Raw genomic sequence first — 2,411 nt, 5'->3', positions numbered from 1 at the left:
CTTCCGATCACAAGTTTATATTCCAAGATAATCGTCAGTTACTTCTTCATAAGTTCAACATCCAATCTGCTCAATACTGTTACTTACAGTTTTTCTTTAAGAAGAAAAAAGAACACAGTGCTTATACCTGGGATGGGGGTGCTACCAGATCTCCAGTTTCCCTCAAAAGATTTTGTAAGATTATCTAATTGCTTCAAGTACGACAAGATTTTGTAAGATTATCTAATTGCTTCAAGTACGACACTTGGAATAGGATTCTGAAGTCCAAGTAAGTTCTTAGTGAAAGCTGGGTGCTGTAAAAACAGAACACTACACAAAACATTAATCTAACCAATCTGTGTTACCGGAATCCTGTCTTTTAGCCAGGTTAATTTTCAAACCAGATTATCTGAATTACATTATAACAATGCCTGAATTACATTGTTTGATAAAGATTTAACAAATAAAATCAAGGAGTTTGTTTTTAAATAAAAATATTATTTTCATTATTTGACCTTGATTTTTAATTAATTTCTTTTCTTAGTTTGATCCCTTAATTTTTAGTTTATTGACAATTTTAATTCTTAATTTTTTTTATATTTACCTTTTATTATGTGGTGTTGGTCTCGTCACAAAGATCATAAATTTAAAAAATTAATTTTCATGGACTTCTGTATTTTTAGTATATATTTTTAAATTTTATTTTTTAATATTTAATTAATTATATATTATTTTTTTTTTTGCTGTTATTTTAATTTTATATTTTGAATTGTAGATTACTAGGTTCTTTAGAGTTTACTTGAATTTTTCGTGTTGTCATGGATATTGGTTTTCTACATTGTGGATGTTACCTTTAATAAAAAAATACAAAAATTATTCACATGAATTGTCACGTCATTTGAAAGGTACACATGATACATGACAAAGCAGTGCAATTGTGAAAACAAAATATTCCTAGATCATGGAAATTAGAAATAGAAAAAGAAAAAAGGACCATGTCAGCTCGCTTGCTGTCCTTTCAAAATTGATCATGAAATATCTCCTCGAGGCCCTGTCAAAATGAACATTGAATTATAAATTATGCATCCTCTGCCATTGCCACCAGGAAACAGATCTCTCAGTTGAAATTATTGGTTGTACTGTGGAAGCATTACTGACCCCGAAAAACATGCAGGAAGACAATTAGATGATGTAAAACTCCTGGGACCCGAATAGTAGAGATGACGATTGACTCGGACAATCAGATAAAAAAATAAAGAAAGTTCGAGATAAATAGAAAAGTTACGTGGACAATCAAAGAAATTTTTTGAAATTTCAAAGAAGAAATAAAATGTTTTTGTTGGTGACACATTAGTATCATTTATTTCCAAATGCAAGAAAAACTTGTTTTTTAGAAAATAATATATTTTAATTAACCAAGTTTTAAATTTATTTTTAAAAAAAATATTAATTCAAGTTTTATAAACTTTAAGTTTATTAAAAGCTTATAAAATTATTAAATTTAAAATTTATAAAATTAATTAAAATATACGGAAACTAATATAAATATTTATATTAATAATAAAAAACATTAATCATGAAATATCTGATGAGGCAGCATAAAATTGTTTGAACAATGGTATCTCCTCGAGGCCCTGTCAAAAGGAACATTGAATTGTAAATTATTCATCCACTGCTATTTCCAATAGAAGAAAGTTCTCTCACTTGAAATTATTGGCTGTACTGTGGAAGCATTATTGACACCGAGAATCATGCAGACAATGAGATGATGTAAAACTCCCGGCAACCGAAATAGCAGAGGTGATGACTGACGAGGACAATCAGATAAAAAATAAAGAAAACTCGACATAATTAGAAAAATTATGTTTAGCAGAGAAGATATTTAAAATTTCAAACACGAGATAAAGTGTTTTTTTTGTTTTTTGATGAAGGTGTCACATTAAAAGGGTATTATTCAGTTTGGAAGGAAAGAAAAACTTGCCCTGAGATACAATGATTCTTTTTAAATTGTAACGGTGCGACGTCATCTGGTGATAATAGAGGCTCTTGTCGTGCCTTATGTATGTGTGAAGTGTGTTATGTTGAAAAGAGTTTTTTTAATTTAATCATAAAATTATAATTAATGTTTTAGGAGTCGCCACCGGGTCTTATAGTCACTAGGAACTTAGTCTGCGAGAGTTTGAGTAGGGGGCTGGTTGTGCAATAGAAAGACGCATCACCCTTACTGCACCCTACTTAAGGTAAGCTGCATTGTTATTTGATTATTTTTTCTGAGTCAGGTTTCTATTGGTCTTTTCTAAGTCTCAAGGCAGTTTATCTTCATCAGAGAGTCTTTACCTTATTGGGTTAAATCATAACCGTTCTAAAGTCTAAATTTTAGCATCACATTTCTACATTTTGTATCTTTAATACCTAAGAATGTACTTTATCAT

At 29.6% G+C, this 2,411-nt stretch overlaps 1 protein-coding gene across 1 annotated transcript in view; it reads right to left on the bottom strand.

Moving 5' to 3' along the window:
• The window catches only part of LOC105115410 (expansin-B3-like), a 6,474-nt gene extending 5,675 nt beyond the window's left edge, over positions 1-799 (bottom strand). Inside the window, exons 1-2 of the mRNA XM_011012288.1 lie at positions 779-799; positions 240-293 (exon numbers count right to left, since the gene is read on the bottom strand). Coding sequence (XP_011010590.1) covers positions 240-293; positions 779-799 — 75 coding nt within the window. The remainder of the gene's footprint in view (positions 1-239; positions 294-778) is intronic.
• Positions 800-2,411: the final 1,612 nt, after the last annotated feature.

The sequence above is a fragment of the Populus euphratica genome, unplaced genomic scaffold, assembly GCF_000495115.2.
Source record: "Populus euphratica unplaced genomic scaffold, PopEup_1.0 scaffold695.1, whole genome shotgun sequence".
Lineage (NCBI taxonomy): Eukaryota > Viridiplantae > Streptophyta > Magnoliopsida > Malpighiales > Salicaceae > Populus > Populus euphratica.
Note: the sequence above shows the minus strand (reverse complement) of the source record. Positions and strands in the feature narration are given on the sequence as shown.